The sequence below is a fragment of the Rhipicephalus sanguineus genome, chromosome 3 (assembly GCF_013339695.2).
Source record: "Rhipicephalus sanguineus isolate Rsan-2018 chromosome 3, BIME_Rsan_1.4, whole genome shotgun sequence".
Taxonomy (NCBI): Eukaryota; Metazoa; Arthropoda; class Arachnida; order Ixodida; family Ixodidae; genus Rhipicephalus; species Rhipicephalus sanguineus.
The window spans coordinates 142,642,183-142,666,084 of record NC_051178.1 but is presented as its reverse complement, the minus strand read 5'-3'; the positions used below and the strand labels follow the sequence as shown (position 1 = coordinate 142,666,084).

Below are 23,902 nucleotides of genomic sequence, written 5' to 3'. Positions count from 1 at the left end.
GAAGCATATCAAAAATCTGAAGGGGTCTCTTTAAATCGGACGTTGACTGTATTGGTCTCTGGGAAGTTCGAATAGTTTGAATAGTAAAATTCGAGAGCGAATCGAATCGAATAGCAAACACTATTCGAAAAATATTCGAAATTTCGAATGTTTGCACACCCCTAAAAAAAAAGCACAGTGCGGCCTCGGGGGCGGAGCTTATATTTATTTTTAGTTGCAACCAACTATAGCCTCACTACATTTCACTTTCTCTCTGCCATCAGTGCATGGATTTACGCATAAGATCTAGAATGCATTGTGTCACTCCAGCCATTATGCAGGACTACTTCCACTGTGATCCATAGTAGAAGGTTGCGTTTTCAAGAGCTAAAGCAGAGCATCTGCTTGGTGAGTTAGGTTGCTCCCTAAAAAAAAAACCCAACAAAAATCACCGAAAATATTACGTGGCAACCTGGAAACTGTAATCTAGAGGCTGGAATACAATACCTGAATTTTCCGGTTTTCCTAAGGAAGCTAGACTGTGGCATTGTGCGGAACTGAAGTTTGTCAATTTACACAAGCACACACTGAGCACCCGTACGAGCAAGAAAAATGGGTGATCAACATCAAAACACTTTCTCACTGATCAAATATAATTTACAGACAGCATGCTCGCCATGCTGTCTGGATTTCCTCTATCGAGATGCTATGCAATTCATATTGTACTTTCTTTATCACAATTATTCTCCTTGTGTTCAAAATAATACTGTTTGTACCTTGTCAACCACTGTATGTCACTAAGGCTTGTGCTACTGTTTTACATAATACTGGCTACCATTCATTAACTGCAGTTTATTTACAAGCACGTTTTAAGAACCCCAGGTGGTCAAAATTTCCAGAGCCCTCCACTACAACGTCCCTCATATCATGGTTTTGAGACGTTAAACCCCAACAATTATTATATTAGTTAATTACACAAACATAACTGGACAGCATCACTTAATTGTACCAGTGGGATGTGTGGTGTGTAAAATTGCTTACTGTTGGTACCATAACTTAGTGTAGTGTTTTGGGGCACTAAACAAAACTATTTTCATTATGTGCAAGACCTACTGGAAGAGTATCCAGCCGCATTTAATCGCTCGTATGACTCACTTCCTAACATGAAGGTCCAGCAAATAGTGTTCTTTTTACTGGCACAATGCTAATTTAGCATAGAATTTTAAAATGAATTCTGAGCTATAGTTGGTAAAGCCTCACTATTAAAACGTATGAGTGAAAGAAAAAATAGTAGAGCTCATGTCCTGCCTTGCACTTTCATTCTTCAAGTTACTGAATAGTACGATACTTGTTTTTGTTTTCAATGAAAACAAACTCATTGAAGTTCTCTTGTAGTAGGTTTAGCTGTTTGCTGTTAGTACAGCCAGCAGTTACACCGTAACATTCTCTATTTTGCAAGGTTGCCAAGTTGGCCAGTGAGCAGAGCTATTTTAAACTACTTTCAACAGTTCTGCTGTCGCGCCAGCTGTGCACGCACCCACTTCATATTCTAGGCATTTTGCAACAGTACTCTTGCAGTGCAGGAAACTAGGAAAAATTTAGTGAGATGGAGTCTACTCAATACATTTCCTAATGCTTATGAACTAATATAATAGATAATAGTTATTAATTATCTAACAAAGGATAACAGAAAAAGTATCCTACTCTATGCAAAGGTTAGTGCCATTCTCGTGCCCCTTCTTTTTTCTTTCAATACCTTGGCCTGCTTTAGTCGGGTCACCTTGTATAACCATATATACCAATGCAGCAGGTCACACTTTGCAGCTAGTAAATTTTTTACACTGAACAGGTTTCAAGTTTATACCGAAGCTGCTTACGACGATGTAAGTTTCATTAGAGCTCCCTGTCGGTAATTTGAATCCAAATTATAACCAGTCTTGATGTACTTGTCGGAATAACGTGCTTTTGGCACATCTTAAGGTAATTACATACAAGCACGGATTTCAGTTACGTTTTTCACATACAAGCAAGGATTTCAGTTACCTTTTCCTTTTACAGGCTATGCATTACAGCAGTAAAGAAACTAATGGGAGACTAAAGCAAGCAAGAAACCTTGTAGTGATATTGTTTTGGCATGACTGTATGCCTAAGTTTTTGATTGGTAAACAACTAAATACATTGTAGCCAAAGACTGAACTTAGCAAGTTTCATAAACTTATTATGAAGCACAGTGTCCTGAACAGAGAAAAAAAACTGAATTCCATGACGTCACAATGTCGTAATGGCACTGGGGATTCATCTTGAAATTAAAGAATATGAAACACTGCTTCTCATGTTCTCCTCTAGTTAGGTCCGTTCGATTCGCCTGCACCAATTGGAACTGGTTCACGGCGGTGCACGAAAAGTTCAGAAATTATGCAGCGTGAGTTCAGTGGGGCAGGCACAGCGCGACACCAGAAACGAATGCCGACATGGTGCGGGTCTTATTTTTGTTCGTTTAATTTACGTTGTCCACCTAACATTGACTGGTGGCAAACCGCACATCTGGACAGTTTATGAGGCGCAAAAGCCTTGGCAAAGCACACCACATTAGTAGACGTGGGTACGGTGCCTACGTCTCAATGCTGTGTCGTCCTGCTCAGCTGCTAGTGCGCACGCGCATGACTGCACCAAGCCGGCACCGTCAGCATAGGGGGTGCAGGAAAATCGTGGACCAGCGCTGCACCTCTCCTGCACCTTCTGAAATGAATGACGTGGTTCAGGGGTCGCCATTGGTGCACCGCTGAAACGAATGGCAAGGTGCAGCACCTCGTGAACTGGTTCAGGTGGTGCAGGCGAATCGAACGGACCTATAGTTAACATATTATCACAAAAATAATGATAGCACAGTTGCGAGCAAATCATTTATCAATTTAAATGGATTTAACAATCCGGTTCGGTGTCCCTTAAATGAAAAAAGGTGTTGGGGTGCAAACAACATTTACGAGGAAAGCAACAAGGCAGTAACTTATCTACAGTCCACAGAAATGCCTTGAGGGCTGGTTTTGGACATAACCTGGTATGTATGAAATGAAAGGTCTTGCAGAAAAGAAAGTGTTGTTGTGGTATGAATGCTGAGGCTTTTCTTTATTTAGTGAATGTCGAGAGGCTCTCATAATAGATTTTCGTATAAAGAACCCTGCTCCATAGCTCCATAACAAGCCAGAGGTAGTGTTCTAGTCCACAGCTTTCGGAGTCACATTTCTCAGCATGGACAAAAAGAAACGCGATACAAACACATACATAGTTGCAGACATTTCACCCATGTAAATCATTGCTTCTTTGGATACCGACATCTTCTGAGGTATAAAACACATACAGTTTGCAGACACACAGTACCCAGGTCACCTTAACGTCTATCCCTGGTGACTGACATACTTTCACGGCTAGACCCATTTCTGAGCGTTAGTGTTTACAAGCTCTAAATAAAGACAGACAAATGTTTGCTTTCATGGTATACACATAAGCCGTAAAAACTACAAATGAACTAATAAATGATCTGAGTAGTAACAGGAAGTTATCTGGTCTCTGAATGTTTAAATTCATATCCGTAATTAACATTGAAAAAGAAAAACATCGGTGCTTATCAAATTACCTATTTGTGTCACATAGTGTAAAGATTGATATGTATCAAACTGCACACCATATAAAAATAATCATAATTCGTATGCGGCTTAATCCAGTGCAACTCCCCATCTACATACAATGGCTCCGTCATCATAGACTATTCATAGTACTATGTAACAACAACGTCTACATCTAGTAGCCCATGTGGTTACCATATAGAGACAGCTGAACTAAAAGATTAGAGTAAGTGTCACAAACAAAACTAAAATTTCACGGACATAAAAAGTGTCTCTGAATTAAATAAGTATGCAGGCTAGAAGCCCAAACACAAGAGTAAAGAGTTGTGCAGTTTGCACAAGAACTAGCGAGACTACATATACTACAAAACATTTAAAACTGTTCCGACGGTGATCACAGCGGCAGTGAAATAAGCAGAGAAACAAGCATTCATGCAAACTGCATGTGTCTTAACAGTACACATTTCTATAAACTAGCCTTCACGCAGCATGGCGCACCACCTATACTCCTAATTATTTAATCATATCAGCAACATCATATTATCACACCTGTTCCATTTTTGACACTGCAAAATAACATGAATGTAAGCTCGGAGGAATCGCATGCATTCTTAAATAGGTTAGTGTCGCGTACAAAGGTCAACATTTCTGTGCAAGAGAATTATTTTCCAGCACAGTTATAGAGGTGCGAATTAATTCCACAGGAACAATAACACGGCATATCGTGCGTGATGCACAAAATCGACAAAAGTGCTCACAGAAACATCGCAAGCCACCAAGGCTTGTTGAATACGCAATCCTTGAGGACACATGCCCACAATCATTAGTGCACACACTAAGCATACAGTGTGTAATGCCAGCTGACACGCTGTTCAAACCAAGTGTATCACCACAAGTATCTCGGCTGCTTTTGTGGAACGAAACAATCTGTGATACAATGCACACGTATTGCAAGAGTATACGAAATGTACAAAGTGGAATTAAAAGATAATCTGAACATCACGAGCATAAATGTGGCAGAGAGAATATAACAAAACCTAAAAAAGACGATCTTGCACAATCGTCTCGCTGTTCAACCACTGGCACTCGCTGTTACCAGCATTGCATCGCAGCTGAGAAAAGAAAAAAAATGTAAAAGACAATGGTCGAAGTTCACTAAGTACGATATGTCAAAAGGTGCAGCGACTGCATTCATAACATTGTAACAACTGCAATTGCCTCGGGTAGTCTGGCACACTATCATCTGTCTCCAGCTCCACCCACGCCGTTTTCTTTGAGCTCGAGTGACTCCCACGAGAGGTGGACTTTCTTCAGGTGCTGCTCTGCTCGCTGGCTGATGTTGTGTGCAGGTTCGAGTGGTGCCACCTTCTCAGCGCCCATTAGGGACAAACTTGCAATTCCCATATAAGCGTGCATCGGATCTGCGCAACACATTGTTATCATCACTCTAGTGTGTCTAAAGAGAGGTCAGCTATTCGGGCATGTAGTCGTAGCATAAATAAAAAAGGCCGTAAGGAACACATAGACAGGACAGCCGGATAAGTACAGTGGCAGTGCCCAGGCTTGTCCTTCCTGCTCTCCCCGACCGTCCTTATTGTGCTACAACTTGTCCGAGTATCGCAAACATGGCACTGCAAAAGTGCTAGCTATGGTCACGTACCGGGATCACTGTCAGGCCACTTGCTGAAGCCGCCAGTGATTGGATCTTGCGTTGAATAGAGAAATTCTAGGTTCTCCTTGTGGTTCACAAACTTGAATGCACCCAAGAGCTGCACACAGGGCAACAAGGGGAAGAATAGAGAAAAAAAAACTCAGTTCCAGTTCTACGAAAATCTGCGCTTATGAATAGAGTCGACACATCTAATGTGAGAACCTCATTAGTATTCAAGCCGATAAAACTAGAACGTTTATTCTACTTGACGAGGGAAATGCCCGTTTTTTGACGGCCAGTTATGGTGTCAATAAACACAATAATTTTCTGAAATATGCATTAAACATTAGCTTCTATGAAACCTTGAATACTAAGGAGGTGTTCACCCTAGATGTGGACAACCCTTTATGTTGTAATTCCCAAGTGCACTTGGCTAGAGTTAAAACTGCAGGGGTTAACTTCAGATGAACTTCCAACACCTGCGCTGCCTTAAAGGGGTCATGAAGCACCCCTTTGGCTTGTTGAAAAAACACATCCTGTAGAAAGCTGACACAGCTATGAACTACTCTGCCAAATATTACAGTCGGGCACGCCGCGTAAAGGCCACAAGCGGAGCGCAAAGTTGCCATTTCCCCAGGCACCCTCTTTTCAAACAAAGGCCGGTTCTCACTCTCGTCGGTGGGCGGGGCGTCTGCACGTTGGCGTCGCGGATCTGCCAGTTTACGTCGCAAGAGACATAGCATGCTTATTGGCCGATAGCCGACGTAAATCGAGAGCGGCGTTCAGATCAGATGCGCTTCTTGCCACGGAGTTCCGCCACTTGCCGGCGCCGCACTCCTCAGTACATGGTAGCCGCACTCGTGCACGCGAATCACAGCGGGAGAGCAATCGCGTTTCATGACGCGCGCTGACGTAACTTCTTTCCCCCGTGCCATCCCTCCCTATGTAGCTTCCAGTGCGCTCGTCGGCACGAGAAAAGAGAGAAAGCGCTGGGAGCGTGCGCCAAACCCCCGTAACTCCGCTCATTCTTGACGGATCCGAGAAATTTTTGTGGCAATCGATTCGGGAGGCAGCAAACTCCGATACTGAGGTCATTATATCATTACTTGGAAAAGTGGTTCATGACCCCTTTAACATACATCCCAGAGCTCGGTACAGCTTCTGCCTTTGCTTACAGTCCTGTGAAATACACCTATCATGGCAGGGAATCATTATGCATAGCCACATATAAAAGCCCATTACATAGAAACAGCACACACACCTTCAGGGCTGCGCCCACCCAGAAAGAGTAGCATGTGTCAATGGGTTTGTTTGGGCGACCCTGGAATCCTGACAACTGCCGGTTCAGACACCACCGTTCCAGGCTGCGTAGTTGTCGCTCGCTTAGCGCCGAGTGCAGCTTTCCCATGAGGATGAGTGAGGCCACCGCACAGTATGTCGATCCCCCTGCATGAGCATACACACATGCATATTACCTCTGCTGCTGCATCAGTTATTGTCACAATGTGAAACAGCACGACACGTTCATATTAGCTAGCAGCAGCATGCTACAGTCAACATCAGTAAGCAATGCTTCTGCAGGGACTGTGTTTAGAAGCAACACACAAATGCACTTTTCACAAGCAGCTCCACAGTACGTAATACACGTCAACGAAAGATTAAGCATGACCAAAGCTGTCGGCAAATGGCTTCAAACACAACTTTCGGACTTTAAACGAAGTGACTGATTAGCACGGTATTAGATAGGTCATTTCACAAGCTGCTTTGATACTTACAGAAGCACCAACTATTTGTAATTGCCACTAGCAACTGCTGTAACTAAGTGTTTTAAAAAATAACAACGAAAGGAGGCAAGCACTTAACCACTCACCATGTGATTCTGTTCCTGGATATGGTGATATCCCTCCATCGTATCCCTACCAAATGTAAATACATTGAAACCATTGCAGCTGAACAGAGCGCACGAATGAAACAGAGGCCAAAGAACGCAGGCCAACATAAACGCATTCACTAGTAACTTGCATTTGTAGGGAAGCGAAAATGTGTTGCACTGAGTGTGTATGCACATGTGTCCAAGTATACATACATACAATCTCCTGCAATAAAAACCAATAATATGTGTTCACAATAAACATAGAAATTGCTGAACCATATTCTTAGACTAGAACTGCGTTCTGCAATATTGAGACCAATTCAAGAACTTTGAGGCGTAACCCTATTTAGCAGCTGAGGTTACGTACAGTATATAGTGAATGTGTACAACACCATTCACTTGCTGTGAAGCCAGTGGGTTAGAAATGGCTGTCCCTATCTCCTAGAGCAGACAAGGGGACATATCTACATGTGCTTGATGAGTACTAGGAGAACATATGTTGTAAAAAGATAAAGAATGGTAAACAGTGTGGCTAATTTGATGTCCACATGAAAACATAAGCTGCTCCTGACTATGCACATTTAAGAACTGCACTACTGAATAACCAGACAAAAAGGAAAGTAAGCCGAAGGATCCACTCACATAGCAGCCCTGAATGAAGCTCACAGCTTTTTCTTTGTCAAATCCAGACCAGTCATGCAGGAGACTGCATATTGCTGCGGCACAATATACAAAACGCATATCGTCCTCGCTTCCGTGGATGAGAGCTATAAAGCTGAAAGAGAGAAAATGTTAAAGGAAGAAAAAATTCAGGAGCCCTTGCCCTGTCGGCAGGGGCAGCGCAAGAGGGGGGCATGGGGGGGGAGGGCTACAGCCCCCCCCCCCTTAATTTTCGCCAGCCCCCTCCTTTACCCCCCCCCCCCCCCCAAGAGAAAACATCGTCAAAACAAAACACATAAGTTCCCCACCTCCCTGCACCGCTGAAGGAACTTGCTTGTCCTGGGCATAGGTCGGCAAACTCACTCATGAGTCGACTCACTCCGACTCAGATCGGCCCTTGAGTCTGAGCGAGTCCAAGTGAGTAATATTTTGGTGAGATTGAGTCTGAGTGAATCCAGTTGAGGAAAATATTGGCGAGTCTGAGTCCAAGTGCACAAAATATATTTTTTGAGCGAGTCTGAGTGAGCTCCACCTTTTATTGCCGACCTATGGTCCTATCTACCCATCTTTAGCATTACTGTCAGCCTTATATCGGTTTACTTTTGTACTCAAGTCTATTCACACATATCTCAACACACTCACGTTCATGTGCTACCTCAATGTTTATTTGTCGCAGACATGAATTGGGAGGGGTACCACGACATCCCCCTGCAAACTCTTTCACGGAAAGTTCTTGATAAAAATATCTCATGTGAGTCGGGTATTTCATAAAAATGTCTTTACTGGATTACTAATAACCCGTATTTGAAGGTATAAGATCAAGAGGCGTATCACAGAGCACCGATTATGTGAGTTATTGGTATTAAAGAGCGTTGACACCAAGATCGAAAAAAGCTAGTTTTACACTCACGGACTCATGAGTCGACTCACTCAGGCTCACTCAGACTCAAGTCAAGCTGTGAGTCTGAGTAAGTTAGTCCGAGTAATATGTTGATGAGTTTGAGTCCGAGTGAGCCCGGTTGAGAGAAAGTTTAGTGAGCCTGAGTCCGAGTGAGTCCGGTTGAGGAAAGTTTTGGTGAGTCTTGAGTCCGTGTGAGCCCTCAGAGCAGAATATATTTTTTGAGTGAGTCTGAGTGAGCTCCAACTTTTTTGCCGACCTATGGTTCAGGGTGCCCCTCACCCCACCCCCTCATTAAAATCCTGATGCCGCCCCTGCCTATCAGGAAAATGGGTGCAAACGAAGCTTGGCGTGTGCGTGCCGAGCGTACTACCTTTCTATCGCATTTCCCTCCTAACCGTTTCCTTCCTTCATGCCAGGAATCGGACAGTCATCTACGTGCTTAGCAGCGCAACACTTCAGTTGCTACAGGCAACAACAGTGATGCATTCATAACCAGGCAACAATGAAACGTGGCAACGTGAGAAGACAAGTCGCCTCGATAACCTCAATAAGAGATCAGACAGCCGTATCAGAAATGGCTGGAGAGAGCATCGATTATCTGAAAACAGCAGACAGAAATACGCATGTGACCGGCGCACCTTTGAGGAGCCTTATTTGTGTAGACCCGTATTTCTGTACACTCGTGGGCACCAGGGCTTTTTGCGGTCACGCCTACAACGCCAATTTGTGAAGCAATACAAACTTCGCTTGGAAAGAAGGGAAAGGAAAGGCTAAATGAAGAAGAAGTTGAGCAGAAACCATGGGAGGATGATTGTCACATTCAAGCGATAGCTTCCCATTAGTATTGCTCAAATATGCCGCCAAGGTTGCTCATTGGTTAATGCAACCTAAGTCATGCGTGCATTATATGTTGCATCGCTCTCAATACCGGCCTGTGTAAGAAATTCCATTAAAAGTCTACCACAGGCACACATTGTGCAGTGAGCGTTGTCAGGTTCAACCCACCGATTTCGTTAGATTACCCAATTCAGTTGGTCAGACAGTCCATGCAAAGTTGGAGAAACGCCAAAGAAAGTGTTTCTTTAAAGAAAGTGTTGCTGAGACTTTTTGGGAAGGCTGTATGGCCATGGTAAATCAATAAAACAATGGCTCAAGCTTTTTAAGCATTGTTTTCAGTAAAGAACTGCTAATTAATTCCATGCTAGTCATGGAATTGTTCAAACCGCGTCAGAGAGACAAAAAACTCAGACATGCATCCTTTCAATGAACTGCCACACTATAGCTGTGTGCTCGGGGTGTAGAATAAGTCAACCATGGGGAATAAGAACACGGAAACGTGTATAAGGCCTACCTTCCGGACTCTTGCTGGAGTGCTTTGAGACCTTGCATGATGGCGTGCTTGTCCACTCTGCTCAAGTCATCACCGAGAATAATGAGTGTTGCCAAGGCGGTGTATGTCATGGCAATGTGGCCACAGTTAAAATTGCTTGCAGAATCATCCTGTAAGTGAAAACAGCAGTTTGTTGTTGCTTGATTTTTCTAGTGAAGAATGTTTACTTAATAACATGAAACTGCTGAGATTTGGATGCTCGATATCAAGTGTTAATTAAACATACTTGAACCGGTAAAAAAAATTTCCTGCGGATGTTGTGTCAAAATAGAGCGGTAATCAGCCCTGAAATACTTTTATAATGGTTTTTTAACAGTGAACCACGGTGTACAACCAGAAAGTCATCCGTTATTGTTTATATTGGCTTCATAGCAGGCATTAATACCTTCAGAGGTCAGACAGCTAAGTGAATAAAAACAAACAAGCAGATGCTACAAGGTTCAGAAGGTTGTTGAAAACTACACATCAAACATGCCATTGCGAAATCATTGTGTCCAGGTGGATTTAAGGCGAATAAATAGAAAATAGCATAAAAGCATTATTCTCCAAATATATTTATGCCTTTTACAACACAGGAAAAAGAGCAAGAATAATAAATATTGATGGGAATTTCACCTAATGTATTATTTACTCTAAATAAATGATGTTTTCGTATAATGGCTACTAAAGATCAACCTCACTTCCTAAATACAAGAAACACGATATCATATATTATGTACTTGAAAGATGTGGCGCAAAGTTAGAACCAAGAAGAGACAGAAAGAACGCCAAGCGGAAGCCTTTCACATCAGGAAAAAAGGTCATCCTTGCGTCAGTGTGCTGTCGGTTTTGCTGCACAATAGTGAATACCAACCGTTGGATCCAGATGTCCTTTAGACGGCTGTGTTGCGAAGTGCATGTCAATTTTAACTTTCTTTAATTTTTCGCTTTTTTCCACAGGCTTGCAGTGCTTTGAGCTGTGCGCAGGCTTGGGTTTTTTTCAAGCTCTTACATTAGGATCTATTGGTTTTTGTGGTTTCTCAGATACCTTGAGTGTCGTCTTCTTTTGATAACTTGTCTGTTCATTCCTGCACTTGCAGTGAGTGAAATTGTTCTGCACATGTCCTCCAAGGGCCTTTATATTGTTAATGCTTCAGGAAAATAAACTTAGTTGTGAGTTAGCGTTCTTTCTGTCTCTTCTTGGTTCTTCTCAGTTCTAACTTTGCGCCACATCTTTCAAGTAACAATGCACCAACTGGCCCAATATAGTGTACTGTTAAAATATGTTATGTAATTCACAAATATACATATATACAATATAAATAATAATATTATACAATATGATATAAACACAATATAAGTATAATATATAATATATAAATATACAATTATACAAACAGGCAACACCTTGTGCTCTGCTTAACTTTCATTTTCTGTTATGAGTATTGCTGTTTACCAACAACTCAATATCAAAACATTTCCGTGTACCCCACGACTCAGCAGCAGAGCATTTTTGGTGCGTCTGTGTGCACCAAGGCAAGATTTCACAGGTTCTGCAAATTTAGTTATAGTTGTGTCTTGCATTTCAATAGTGCTGTTGAAAATGAGAAAACAGCCACACAGAGCGGAAAAAAAGAAGGAAAGGTCATTCAGCTCACCAAATCGTTTCCTTTGAAGCCAGTGGCATGAGATCCCTTGAAACCACAGCGATCAAGGTTAGTCCCTGCATTAGCCAAAGTTGACAACAATAATAACGAAACAAGTCACTGAAGAAGTAAAGCCATATACGGACACATTTACTGGAAGTGCAACTACCCATGTCATCAGTCACGGGTGTCATCCCCAACATTGGTATAAATTTTTCTTCAACTTCAGAGCTTTCTTTCTAAAAAAGCTGTATGGGTTTCCTGTGTATATTGATGCTTCTCTTGTATAGATAGCAATTGTTCCCTCTTCTTTTAAGATGGTCAAAGAAATTATTTGGAACTGTAATTAAAAAAGTTAAATTAATTAACTTTTTAATTAGTGGAGTTAGGTGGTTGTGTCAAATGGGAGAATTGAAGTTCTTCATGCCAGAAACCAAACCCAACTTGGAGATTTCAAAAAAAGTGGCATCTAGTAGTAATTACAAAGTAATGAAATTCAACCAAATTCAATGGCAAAACCTAAACAGAAACATGGAACAACGCAACTGCCATATTCTTCTGAGACGTCCAAAATGAGCGAATGACTTTTTCTGTGGAGCTAGGCATTTTAAGATGGTTAGAGACATGACTTGAGACAGTAATTAAGAAAGTTAAATTAACTTTTTAATTAGTTGAGTTAGGTGACTGTGTCAAATTGGGGAATTGAAATTCTTCGTGCCAGAAAACCCATCCCAACATTTAGATTTCGAAAAAGCAGCCTCTAGTAATAATTACGAAGTAATGAAATTCAACCGAATTCGATGGCTTTTGCTGTTGAAAGCCGTTGCATTTCGTTGAATTTCATTACACTACAACAATTACTACAGGACGCTTTTTCGAAATCTCAAAGCTCGGATGGGTTCCTCGCATGAAGAACTTCAATTCTCCCATTTGACACAATCACCTAACTCCACTAATTAAAAAGTTAATTAACGCAACTTTCTTAATTACTTTCTTAAATGATGTCCTTACCTACCTTAAGATTCCTGCCACTACAGAAAAAGCAATTCTGAAAGCCCTGAGAAAATATCGCATTTTTCCTGATTTTTTGGGAAAGTTGGACACATTTCTTGAAACACCCTGTATACTGAATTCGACTATTTGAGCAATGTGAGCTGCAGGCAGGCGAATTTTGTGGTAGCACACTCGTCAACATAGGAGAAGCAGCGAAACATCACATGGCAAATCCAGTTTAAGTAAAAGTGGACATATGCATATTTTGAATCCACTTACTTAATGCACAATGGACATTATTTTTGTGTAACCTGTCACTGCATACAAGGCATCTCACTTCATTTTCCAGTATCGACAGTGTAACATGCATGATGCAGAGTTGATGTACCCAATCAAAGCTGTAATAAATCGCTATTAGAAATGTACCAATACCCCAGCAAAACATTTATCCAAAACTACTTGTGGAAGACGTTAAATTGTATTAAGAAATCCTGCTAAACCAAGTTTCCATGTTAAAGTTTTCATGGCGTATTGCACGCGCATGTCACTTACTATGTAGTTCAAAACTCCCCACATAAGGACAATGGATGTAATATGAAGATTAACTGCGTTACGATAAAAATTTCGTTTCGTTGAATTCACTCGATCAATTATATCATCATGCGATACGTACGATTCAAATGGTGTATGTATGACCACATGTACGGTGCGAGCAGCATCGATGAAACGATCATTGAGTCACACCAAGTATTATAGCACGTCTTAATCAAGTAATCATCTACTTCAACACACGATCACGAAATCATAATGCTATAAAAAAGGGCAAATAAACTTACGATCTTTATTCGGCAAGACCTGGAGCGAGTATATCCATTCAACGATGTGTTCTTTGTTTTCTATTGTGTCCAGAGCGTTGAGAAGGTCCAACCCAGAAACCGCGAAATATGCTACAGTCATTCTGAAACAAGAGGAACACATGTATTTCATCAATACACAAAATCTTAACAATTTTCCACACCTGTCGGGCTTCTAGCGCCCGGTTGAAAGTTGCTCGAATGAGAACACAATAAACGTGATCGGAAGCTTTAAAGCGAGAGGCTGAACTCTATTAACAATCACACCGAGTTCTGTGACGTACTGGCAGCAAAAATATCACTCTGCTTGCCCGTTTGATCACTTTCACAGTACCTCATTTCGTCCAACGATGACATAGCGCTGGGAAGTACGTTGAGACATCTCTGAAAAAACTTGATGTGTTGAGCCCTCAGGAAAACCATCGTTGCAACTGTGAACCACCAAACAGAGCGCCTAATATCCCGGACAAGTGGACCGGCTAGCAAATAACCGCATAGTAATCGTTGCTAGCAGACCACACTGAAACCAACACCTAAAAACACGCGTTGGTCCCTTGGTCCGCCCAAGTTCGTGCGCATTTCGTGCGGTTTGTGATTGCTGAAGATGGTGCTGCCATCTCGATTGTTTTGCGAGTGAAAACGCACGATTAAAATATAATAGTGTTTCGAGCGTTGAGTAAAAGTATAGCTTTATCAGACACGTTATTCAGCAAGCTCAGATTTATGAGCGCTCTTTTTTTTAGTGGTTGTAAAATGTTAATCAATCTGCAGATGACGAATTATGGCTGGCGCGAACTAGCAATGGCGGCCGTCAGCGCCAGTAGTATGTTAGAGTTCGTCCGCCGTATTTTTCGCGAACGTCAAGACCATGGGTACGAACAACATCTACATTGCCGCTTCCGATATTGCCCGATGTGTCCGGCAAACGATCTTTTCAGTTTGACCCGCGTGGCGCCTGTATTTCGCTCGCGAAACTCACGATCATGTTGTTCCTTGCTGCTCTGTTGTGCTCATTGAGGGGGTAACTTATGACGCTAAACAAATTTGCGCGGCTATCGCTCTTAATTTCGATAGCTTTGAGCTGACATTCAGACGTGTCCTTTTCATATAATGACAACCGTTTCGAGATCTGTGAATCGCAGCGGGTTTTATTTTAGCCCCAGAGTCACTACGTCGTCAAACCATTCGTGCTCTACTTTCAAGGGAAACTAGCTTTCCGCACTACGTAGGCGAGCAAGATGCGTCTTGACGAACATTGCTGTCTCAGCCGTTTATATCTGACCTGCGTCTCCGATATAATTTCAGCATCCGTTAAGTTTTGCTTCGGTGCAACAACAAACTCGATTGTGTTGCGTGAAAGCGAGCCACGTATGCTTGGGAAGTGATCGCAATGAAGCGTTAGGAAAAACAACAAAACAGCGTGCATTGTGTTAATGCTCATGAAGCGAGCCGACTTCATGTCCTCCGTGTGTGTCGTGAGTAAAGTACTTTCAAACCTTTGGAACTTGAATGCGCCTGTTGCGTTTGCGCCTACAACCCGGAACTGGAGTTTTCGGCGCCCGCTGAATTCGCTTTATTAGGTTGCGTTCTTCAGACGTCGAAAGAGTTTTGCATCGACGACTTGTGTTGTGCATTTTCCCGCCGAGTTAATCGGGCACAACTTATAGCGACAGTCACTGCGCACAAATTGGTGCACTACATGTTGTCCTGTTTGAAAACGCGACCTTTCTCAGAGTAGTACGTACGCACGTCGCAGTTTTGCCACTGTTTTTTTACTCACTAAGCTCTGTTGATATATTTTGATTTACGCAGCATGCTTACCATCAGGCAACTCCGGACGCTATACACTGACGAGCTCAAGGTGAAACACCTGTCATCGGAAAACCGGGAAGTTTTTGCATCAATAGTCACAACTGTGTTTAAGGAGTTTGAAGAGGCAGACTGCAGAGAGAAGTCATCGCAGGTGAATAGCGTCATTTTCCACAGTGCATGCACCATAAGATGTTATTCTGCTTTGTAAAATCGCCAAAAAAAGCTCAGCGTGCATCTTCTACTAGATGAGCGTTCTCTTTCTTCTTTGCATAACCTTAGCGCTAGGCTCAAAGCTGTTGTCATTAATCTGGTCATTGAACAGTGTGTTCATGGTCATTGCTATATTAGCTTGACGTCTGTAATTAACTTAGTTTGTTGAAGTGCGTGACAACTGCAAAAATGTATGACACCGCAAGCTTCACTAGAGCCTTTTTTGTGGCTACTTGAGTAACCTCGTATTGCTTCATGTTTTCCGTTTGTTCAGGACATCAAGTCGAGTACCGACGAGGCGCCAGCAGAAGCGGGGGCCACCAGTCCGTTGCGCACAATACTGCCTCAAAACGGCAACTGCTATGTGGACTCTGAATCGCCCATCAAGTGCCCCAACGCCAAGAATGTTCAGCGGGTGGTTGACTCGAGCAGTGACTCTGACGACGATGATGTGATTCGGGCCGTGAAAGAGACGCTAGGTGTGCGGACACGTCGGCGAACTCAGCCGAAACCGGCTCCCGTGCCTAGTGTTTCTCTGGTCGCCGCTGTCAACAGCACGTCATCCATAATAGGTGCCAATGCATCGATAGCCATTTCACCAGATTCATCGCACATTTCCCCAAAGGTTCCTTCTCCAAGTGCTTCTCCTGGTGCTTCGTCAAGTTTGTCTTCCAACCCTGTACCAAGTGTAATATCTGACAGCTCACCCAAGGATTCGCCTCGTGACGAATCAGTTAATGCTTCCTCCAACGCTGCAGCCAGCGCAGTGTGTTGTGCCATTCCGACTGTGGTGTTCCCTGTGGTTTCGGCGGACAAGGCCGAAGCGCCGTGCGGAGGGGATGCGTCGGACTCCTCGGACTCGGAAGGAAAGTTGATGATTGCCGAGTCCCCCATGTCTGCAGAGTCTCCACGAAGGCCTTCGTCTGATGGCGAAGGCAGTGCCAGGGTTGGAGAACATGCCATAGTAGAACCCAGGAGGCTTCACCTACCTGAAAGTAAGAAAACGAAGACTGCCGCCAGCAGTCCGAGTGAAGGTTTGTAACCTTCTTTTTCTATCCTTACAGTTGGGCATTGCTGGCTTTTATAACCTTCATAGTTCTGTCATGGCTACATTTCTTTCAAGAAAACCGTCAAGAAATTGCCTGGGTAGTGAAGATATGGTTGTTCACAGTGAAGCCTAAGTAAATCATAGTAGCTAACTTTCTACTCGCCAGTGGCCTTGTGTGTTCAGAAAGAGGCCTACGCTCATCACAGTACCCTTACTCCAGAAAAAAGTTGCGGTTTGATGTTGATTCACTGTTACTTTAGTAAATGACTTTTCACGCAGTTATATCTCCATTAAAGGGACACTAAAGAGAAACAATGAATTGGTTTAGATTGATAAAGTGTGCTCGGAGAACTCTTGTGTAGTTTATTCACCACCATAGGTTTATTATTAGAGGAGAAAACCAAGTTCAAAGTTTCATTTTTAAATTTCGCGCCGAACTTTGTAATTCGTGACGTAAAAGACTTCAAAGAGCATTTAACGTATTTTGGCGCCACTGGCTCGATGAAATTTCCACAAACTCGTTATGTCAAGTCTCTGGCCCCTCAGAGGACAATGTGCTTCGATTTAACCCATTAGGAACTACTTAGGCCCAAGCAGGCGCCGTCAAAAATATGTGATGTCACGGCAAATGGTGCGGGAAATCCAAGGTGGCGTCGCCACCTGTATTTCCTTTTCGTGCGTTTTCTCGCTTATTAAGCGTCTTCGCGCAGAAAGCGTGGTGTTTTTGGTATCGTGGAAGACTACTTTACTAATGCGTGAAAAATCGTTTTGCTCTTTAGTGTCCCTTTAAACAACACATTTTGTGCATGCAAGTCGTATTGAAAACAAAACATTAAGCTGTTCACATTAAACAGGAAAGAGATGCTTATGTATGTAGCATTTGATGATATAACCTGCATCATATGCTCCAACTAGAAATTTTCTGTTGATATCTGCAACTTGAAAGTGCGGTAATTATGCGTAAAGCCCATAAGCAACCAGTAGCAAGTTAATGTTATTTGGGTGACTGTCTGATTGCTTCCTTACTTTCGTCCCTGTCTGTCTGCACTTCTTGGTGTGATCTCAATTCTGTTTTAGAGTTTTCGTTGTCTCAGCTGCCTGTAGATAAGCAAGGCATCGCATTGCACTGTGGTTTCTCATATATGCATACACATAAAGCCCGTTCAATTTGTCTGCATCGCTCTGAACTGTTTCACATTGGGGCACGAGAAAACCAGAAATGGTGCAGCTCCAGTTCAGTGGTGTAGGCACAACTCAACGCTACAAGCGAATGACTAGGTGCTGGCAAGATGCACTGAAACGAATGGCAGGGTGACAACCTCGTGCACCCTGCCATCTGCAACTGGTTGCAGAGAAATCAAACAAACTTATATGTTAAGGATGTGAGAGTGTAGCTCAGGTTACGAGGCTTTTCAGGCATTGCCTTGTAAGTTTCAGTGCAGATTTTCGTGCAAGATATTTTTTAATCCTAAAGGTATGCTTAATAAATATTTCAGGCATTCGACTGAATAACATAAACATATGCGGCATGTTTAATTAAATGAATGTTAACAAAAGCCATTTGGAACTACTGCTATGTAGATACAATTCATATAAGAATGGTCGCTGAGCCCAAAGACATTTTCTGTTGAGGTGCTTGCTTTTAAATGTGGCAACGAAGGAGGACATTTATAGGAAATATAATTAGCAGAGCAGATTAAGACGTAGTAGAATTGGCATATAGTCATTGTATACCAAGGCACGAGACCTACGAGCCAGGCCTTGATCAAATCGCAGAAGATGCCCTTTTCTTCCGAAGTGTAAGTAGCCATTGTGATGTTTTCTTTTTGTTTTTACAATAAGGGTGCAATTAACGTACTGTGCAAAATATTCACAGAAGCAACCTTTGAAGCAGTCTGCTCGCATAACAGGTGGCTTTTATGTCAGGAGCTCGTGAAAGGATGAAGTAACTTTTTTAGTTGCTTCATCCTTTCACGAGCTCCTGACATAAAAGCATATAACAAGAGTCGTTGTCTTAATGAACAGATTTTTCTTAGCTGTATAGTCAGGAGCTCTACATTCACAATGCATAAGCACATTTTGTATTCAGAAATTATGGGTGCTAAAATTATCACTGTAAAGGAGAGCTTAGTAACATACTGATTTTCATCTCGTTTATTTTTGTCTATCTGGTTAAATGAGCCAGGCATGATGCGATGCTTCCTACATGTTAAATTTGGGCATTTCATCATGTATCGTACTGAAGGTTTCCTAAGTAAGTTGGCCTCTTTATCTTTCTTTTTTTTTTCTTCCCATGAAACTCCGCTTCTGTGTATACTCGGCGACAACTTTTCTTGACAGCACTGTGGAAGCTACAGAACCAAAGCGCATGCCTGCTACCGCGCCAGAAAATAGTACTTTAGTTTACTGATAATTACGTGATTTGCCTTGCTGAAATAAATGCTGCTTTATTTATTATGAGACTCAAACAGTTGCGGGAAGTCGTAGGTGAAATACAGTTATTGTTCACTTTGCAAGAATCCTTTCCTTTTCTTTCCATTTCTTAGACAGCACCACCTTTTCAGCACGCCCGTTTTCCAAAGTAAACATGGCGTCCGTGACGTGGTTGGCCAGTGTGCGGCTGCAAACGTGCTCTTTAGCTCTCCAAGAAAAATATACTAGTATTACGACACGAAAATGTACACTGAACAATCTAAATGTCACCCCGTTCGCATTTTTCGTGTATATGTTTTTCTAAATTGGGAGCGAGCAAAACCGAAATCAGCCGCAAGCTGCCGCACTACTTGCGGAGCAACACGAATATGCGGAAGCCCCGCCTCCGTAGCCTTCGCTCCACTGTCAAGATAAGTTGTCGCCGAGTATAGAGAAGCTGCTCTCTACCTTCTCACTTGTATCCGCTTATATTCTAGTACTCTCATTTATTGTATTTTCCTATAAATGTAGATATGCGTGGGGTAGAGCTGTTAATTAACTGATTGCTTGTATTCATGGTCAGTGGTCAGATGTGTATGGGAAATGAACTTCGTGTTCACGATATTTTTTGCTTGGTTAAGTTTTAAAAGAGTCATCACTGAGGTGGTGGGGTTAGTACGCAAAACCCACTGGGCACAGTAATGGCAGATTGCCTGTCTGGAATAGTTGACAGGTTGCTCTTTGCGAGGCCAGAGGTTCACCATGTGAGAAAGCGACAGATATATCGGCGACACGTTTTCAGATGTACTGATCAGCTCTTAAGAGGGTCACAGATTGCTGTGCTGATGGCTGACATATGTTAACAAATTCATTCTGCTGTATCTGACTAATAGACCAGAAAAATCTTGCAGTCATCTCTTCCTAGTGCACATGGTTGTCAGTGTGCTTCAACTAGAAATTTTCTGTTGATATTTGCAACTTGAAAGTGTGCCAATTATGCGTAACGCCCTTAGCAACCAGCGACGACAAGTTAATGTTATATGGGTGACTCTGTCTGATTACTTCCTTAATTTTGTCCCTGTCTGTCCGCACTTCTTGGTGGAATCTCAATTCTGATTTAGAGTTTTCGTTGTCTCGGCTGCCTGTAGATAAGCAAGGCATCACATTGCACTGTGTCAATGTCAATGTTGTAAAGAGGTCGTATTGGGGCTCTTGCTGAAGATAAAACGTGGAAAGCTGTCCCAGCAATTCTCAGCACTTCTTCAAAAACTTATTCGATGGAGTGTGCAGTGTTTTCTTGTTCTTCTGCCATATAAATTAAGAAATGAACCGTCGCTGTACACAAAAAATGACTTTTTTTATGCGTTTAATACGTCATCTTTTTCTCCAAACGAATGGTGAGGATGTTCGAGAAGCATTTGACATGACCTAGCTTGGGCCTGTTGTGTTTCATCAGACAGCTCAGCTTTTACCCTTTTTTTTCTTGAGTGTTGTGTAATTGCCATCCCTAATCAGAGTGGACAGTTGGGCAAGTTGGTGATTCATGATCTTTGTATACTGCACCATCACTAATTGCAGGGCAGTGTACGATTCTTTTTTGACAGTGATCTGGTTTTCATTGGCAAGAACCTTTTCTACTGACTGGGTCTAATATGGATTTCTTTCATGCCACAATACACTGATCAGTGCATTTGCAGAGAATTTGACACACATGGTGATAAGGTAGGCCTAGTTTACATGCCTTGTGTTACACCTTTAAATAAGAGTATACAAACCACAGGCTGTCAAAAATCTACATATCTCAACTTAACCGTAAGTGCATAAATTTAAGTTGATGAGTGCATGGTAAATTTAAAATGCCAATTGTATAGACTGCAGTACTGAATTTCAAGTTATATTCATAAATGGAGAAGAAAATTGGCTTCATTGCAGTATCCCTGGTTTGCATATTTTTGCTCAGGGGAGCACATCTTGTGGGCATTTTGTTTCGCTTGCTTTGCAAATGTCAAAGCAAAAATAAACATTCATTTAAATGCTTATTTCTGTTTTCAGAGCCTAAGACCCCAACCCAAGAGAGCAATGGCAAAGAACATAAAAGCATGGACGACATGCCTTTGTTCACTCTGAAGCTCACAAAAACCAAGACGGGCAACTGGATCATGGTGAAGCCCAAGAGCGAAGAGTCAGACGCAGGAGAGGAGACGTCTCCCCTGAAACCCAATGTTGTGCGACGAAAACGGGTTTCAACGCCACGAAAAACCAAGGCAAAGATCCCGGAAAGTGCCCGCGGTATCTTCGACTCCAGTGACGACGAGCCGCTGTCGGAACTGCGCAACAAGCAGCCAATGAAGAAGCCAGTCCCCGCGCAGGCTGTTGTGACGGAAAACCCCAGCATCTCGGAGCTGGAGCAGAAGCTTACTCGGGTGCACAAACGACGGAAGAAACCAGCTGACGGCTTTCCGCCTCCAAGTAAAAAGCGTAAGGTAAGGAAGTGAGCTCTGTGAGATGCAACTCCACACGAAGAGAAACTGGACCACAACTTTACAATGAAGAGCTCGTTACAAGGTAGTAACTTGCAAGAAGCTCTTTAGTAACATACCTGCGAAATCTTTTGAAGCAAGCATATGTCGTATTACGTCACAGCCTTGCTTGCTTAACTGTGCATGCTGTTGTAGGAGTGAGAGCTCTTGGCAAAGGAAATTACAACACGTTTAGCATAGCAGAAATTCAGGTGGGCATTTATTGCATTTATCTTTGTAGCATTCGTTCCTTCCTGTGTAAAATGATGCCACCTCGCTGATACACATAAAGGAATACTTTCAATGGAAAACACCGAGAAGTAGAGTATGTCTGACTTATGTCACTGACATATACCATGTGTATGTTCACACAGGCATGTGCAGCGCTCTGGAAATGAAACAGTTTTTTACGCGATAGTCCCACGAAGCACACTAATGAGAGCATGGTCATTTCATGTAAACCATCTTGTGAGATTTTGCACTTGTCTCTATGCAGTAAACAAGCCCTGAGAGACACTAGTATAGGGCTCCTGATTAATATCAGCCAGCTGGGGCTCTTCTGCGTTAGCTGAAACAACGTACTAATCCGCCTTTTTCATTTTCCTGTGCTGCCCTCTGCCATTTTAGTAGGGGTTTGGTAGGGGCCGGGACAACCGGTATTGCCAGAAGCAAAGCCTCCGAGATGATGAGACGTTTCGCGACTTTTCCGCTAGGGAAGAGCGAGCACATGCATGCGCGGGGGCGCCGTGAAAATGGCGGATTGCTGTACTCATAAACTCTAGAATGTTTGATCGTGTTTAGGAGACCCGTTTTAATGCACTGATTTGCTAACAAGTCAGCCGTATATGTCATCACTGTTGCCACCGAATGAAGATAAGAAAAGACAACCGAAGAAAGATGTCTATAAAATTGGAAGAATTTAGGTTTTTGTATCTGTAAAGTGCCTAAATATTTTAATGCGCTATCATTGTTGCTAAATAAGAATGAGAGACATAGCGAAACCTGCCTCCAAAGAGTAGGTAGACTGAACATACTCTGAATTGAAAGTTAAGTAGCCGATGAGGTAAGACAAGCTTTCCAGTACTCTTGAACTTGACCATGAATCAATGTAATGTCACTCTAACTTTTAAATTTCTTTCTATCTACATACACACAGTGCACAAGGCAGGAGGCAACAGGCTCTTCTAAAAAGGTAAAAACTCTAGGAGCCTGTCATGTCACACCATCATCATAGGAGAGTCCTGGAATTCGAAGCAATAGATAACACAAGATATTCATTTTTCACATTCATCAGATTTCATTGCCTATGTACATTGTCAGACTCAATTGCCTTAGTGGGGAGGCAGTTTTACAATTAAAATAGATAAGGCAGCAGGTAACAGTAGAAGAGGAATGTCATGTAGAAAAATGAATTGCTTATATTTAGTGCTAAACCACGGAATAGGCTCTGCACCACGGTACACTGTGGCCAATTGACAGGTGATTGCACCGTGCCTATAAAAGCCATGTAGAAATGAGCCACCAACAGGAAAGCTGCAGGATGCGTGCTGCTGTGATATACTCTGATCACTTGGTTTAGTTGGGACAGTGCAGCAGGGTTTTATGGTTACCACAGACAGATGTCAAATCGACAATCTCATGCTTAGCCATAGATTGCTAGGGTGCCAGGGCTATAACAGTCTGTGCACCGGTGTAACAAAGCCAAAAAGGGTAGGAAGGAAGTTAACCATGTGCCACAGCTATCCATGCGTTAGGATGCCACTAACATGGATACACTCATGCCACCTCTTGTTATAACTGAATAACTATTATGCCAGCTTTAATCATCGCAGCTGAAATCCAATTGACATGAGTCATTCAAAAGAAATATCGATTGGCTCAAGTGGCTAAAGAGAGGAGACATCCCCACATCCTTCCAACATCGAAACACTACGTATACATGCTTAGTTATGCTGCACGTGGGCTGATTTAAGCATATTGTCCACAAAGTAAAAGCAGCAGCTGTAGTAGTGGTTATATATAGAGAAACCATCACCAAACTAGCATCCATTATGTGTGTGCCAGCAACAACTTGTAAGTGCTGGTTTCAAGAGGAGCACTGTGTTGTTTGAATTGTTGGGCTGCCATGAAACATTGCACTGCACAATCTGGCAATAGTAAATGAAGCAGCGTGCTGAGTGCTGTTCTCATGATGTTCACTCCTGTTAAGGATATTGTCGCCGCTCACCGTCGTGGTCTTGACGCGAAATATTGCCCTGCCAAGCACCATAATCCAAATAATCGAGAATCGGGCTTGCGTCCCTTGCGTCAATTTTGGATTTTCTACGCACGTGCTTCCACATGGCATCGCCA

General features: G+C 42.6%; 4 protein-coding genes across 8 annotated transcripts in view; 2 read left to right on the top strand and 2 right to left on the bottom strand.

Annotated features, from left to right (window-relative positions):
- The window catches only part of LOC119387329 (geranylgeranyl transferase type-1 subunit beta), a 72,334-nt gene extending 58,214 nt beyond the window's left edge, over positions 1-14,120 (bottom strand). Inside the window, exons 1-9 of one of the 2 annotated variants that reach the window (XR_007415412.1) lie at positions 13,884-14,120; positions 13,532-13,653; positions 11,715-11,779; positions 10,039-10,187; positions 7,769-7,901; positions 7,124-7,169; positions 6,515-6,699; positions 5,263-5,371; positions 4,104-5,023 (exon numbers count right to left, since the gene is read on the bottom strand). Coding sequence is in view for 1 of the 2 variants with exons in the window: in XM_037654686.2 (XP_037510614.1) it covers positions 4,842-5,023; positions 5,263-5,371; positions 6,515-6,699; positions 7,124-7,169; positions 7,769-7,901; positions 10,039-10,187; positions 11,715-11,779; positions 13,532-13,653; positions 13,884-13,972 (1,080 nt within the window). In the remaining variant the exon portion in view is untranslated. Of the gene's footprint in view, positions 1-3,221; positions 5,024-5,262; positions 5,372-6,514; positions 6,700-7,123; positions 7,170-7,768; positions 7,902-10,038; positions 10,188-11,714; positions 11,780-13,531; positions 13,654-13,883 lie in introns of those variants that run through there. The other variant, XM_037654686.2, reaches the window with a different exon arrangement.
- The window catches only part of LOC119387336 (ceramide transfer protein), a 608,660-nt gene that overhangs the window by 494,168 nt on the left and 90,590 nt on the right, over positions 1-23,902 (bottom strand). The window lies entirely within an intron of this gene.
- The window catches only part of LOC119387327 (HIRA-interacting protein 3), an 80,856-nt gene that overhangs the window by 46,866 nt on the left and 10,088 nt on the right, over positions 1-23,902 (top strand). The gene's annotated exons all lie outside the window — the stretch shown is intronic.
- The window catches only part of LOC119387323 (HIRA-interacting protein 3), a 75,412-nt gene continuing 65,855 nt past the window's right edge, over positions 14,346-23,902 (top strand). The window contains exons 1-5 of the mRNA XM_037654674.2: positions 14,346-14,421; positions 15,362-15,512; positions 15,846-16,605; positions 21,084-21,514; positions 22,707-22,742. Coding sequence (XP_037510602.1) covers positions 14,351-14,421; positions 15,362-15,512; positions 15,846-16,605; positions 21,084-21,514; positions 22,707-22,742 — 1,449 coding nt within the window. The 5' untranslated portion in view covers positions 14,346-14,350. The remainder of the gene's footprint in view (positions 14,422-15,361; positions 15,513-15,845; positions 16,606-21,083; positions 21,515-22,706; positions 22,743-23,902) is intronic.